Source organism: Microtus pennsylvanicus, chromosome 5, assembly GCF_037038515.1.
Source record: "Microtus pennsylvanicus isolate mMicPen1 chromosome 5, mMicPen1.hap1, whole genome shotgun sequence".
Classification (NCBI taxonomy): Eukaryota; Metazoa; Chordata; class Mammalia; order Rodentia; family Cricetidae; genus Microtus; species Microtus pennsylvanicus.
Window position 1 is genome coordinate 49,322,415 of NC_134583.1, and position 1,537 is coordinate 49,323,951.

A 1,537-nucleotide genomic window follows, 5' to 3' on the forward strand; every position below is an offset into this window, starting at 1 on the left:
AAAATTTTAAGTACATTAATCTAGAAAAACATATGTACACCCAAAGTCCTCACTAAAATTTTGTAAAATAAAACTATTAGTTCTCCTTGAAAAATATATTTATTTGTGATACCACATGATTGAGTTGTTAACAAAAGAAGCCATTTTTATAAATTCGTTCCTGTACTATCTCTATCACCACCTTGACCTGGCAGGAGCTACACTGTATCATGGATGTCCTAGAGTATGGAAACCACACTGCAGTGACAGAGTTCATTTTACTGGGATTGACAGATGACCCAGTCCTTAAACTCATCCTCTTCACCATCATCCTGTGCATCTACCTGGTGACCGTGTCTGGGAACCTCAGCACCATCCTTCTCATCAGAGTCTCTTCCCAGCTCCATCACCCCATGTACTTTTTTCTCAGCCACTTGGCTTCTGTTGATATAGGCTATTCATCTTCTGTCACACCCAATATGCTTGTGAACTTTCTGGTGGAAAAAAATACCATTACCCACCTAGGGTGTGCCATCCAACTGGGTTCAGCTGCTTTCTTTGGGACTGCTGAGTGCTATGTTCTGGCTGTCATGGCTTATGATCGCTTTGTGGCAATCTGTAGCCCATTGCATTATTCAACCAAAATGTCTACACAAGTCTGTGTCCAGTTGCTTATAGGATCTTATATTGGTGGTTTTCTTAATTCTTTCTCCTTTATGCTTTCATTCTTTTCTTTTTTCTTCTGTGGACCAAATAGAATCAATCACTTTTTCTGTGATTTTACTCCTTTAGTTGAACTCTCCTGTTCTGATGACAGTGTCTCTATTGTTCTTGCAACTACTTCTGTTAGCATTGCCATTATGATCACAATGCTTGTAATAGCTATCTCATACATCTACATTCTTATCACCATCCTGAAGATACGCTCCACTGAGGGCCGCCAGAAGGCCTTCTCCACCTGCACCTCCCACCTCACTGCAGTCACTCTGTTCTATGGAACCATCACATTCATCTACATGATGCCTAAGTCCAGCTACTCCACGAACCAAAACAAGGTGGTGTCTGTGTTCTACATGGTGGTGATCCCCATGTTGAACCCCCTCATCTACAGCCTCAGGAATAATGAGATTAAAGGCGCTCTGGAGAGACAACTTGGTAGGAAAATATTTTCTTAAAAACATTTGTTTTGTTGTAGGACTTGATATTTAAATAATGTCTCATAGAAATAATAATAAACATTAAATGTCTGTAATTTAAAATGTCTACTGATATATTATTAGCAAATGAAAAGTATTGCAATAAATACCAGAATTCAATTTTTAGAAGAAATAAAAAGTATCATAGTAAGTTATCTTTAATAAAATCAAATAAAATTTTTAATTAAGAGAAAAAGTGATTCATATAAAACATAATATGCTAAAAATATTTTTATTTCCATATTTTTTCAACATTTTATGATCAACTTAATTACAGATGGCATCTTACCTGTCTCAAAAGTCTCATATATTTGTTAAAAATCTGTTCCCTGGTGCTATTGGGAAGGGCCAGAATAAGAAAG

The 1,537-nt window shown here is 36.6% G+C and overlaps 1 protein-coding gene across 1 annotated transcript; it reads left to right on the forward strand.

Moving 5' to 3' along the window:
- The first annotated feature begins 209 nt into the window (after nucleotides 1-209).
- Nucleotides 210-1,154, forward strand: LOC142850907 (olfactory receptor 5P76-like). The gene has a single exon (XM_075974809.1). It carries the CDS (start codon nucleotides 210-212, stop codon nucleotides 1,152-1,154), a length of 945 nt encoding a protein of 314 aa, XP_075830924.1.
- Nucleotides 1,155-1,537: the final 383 nt, after the last annotated feature.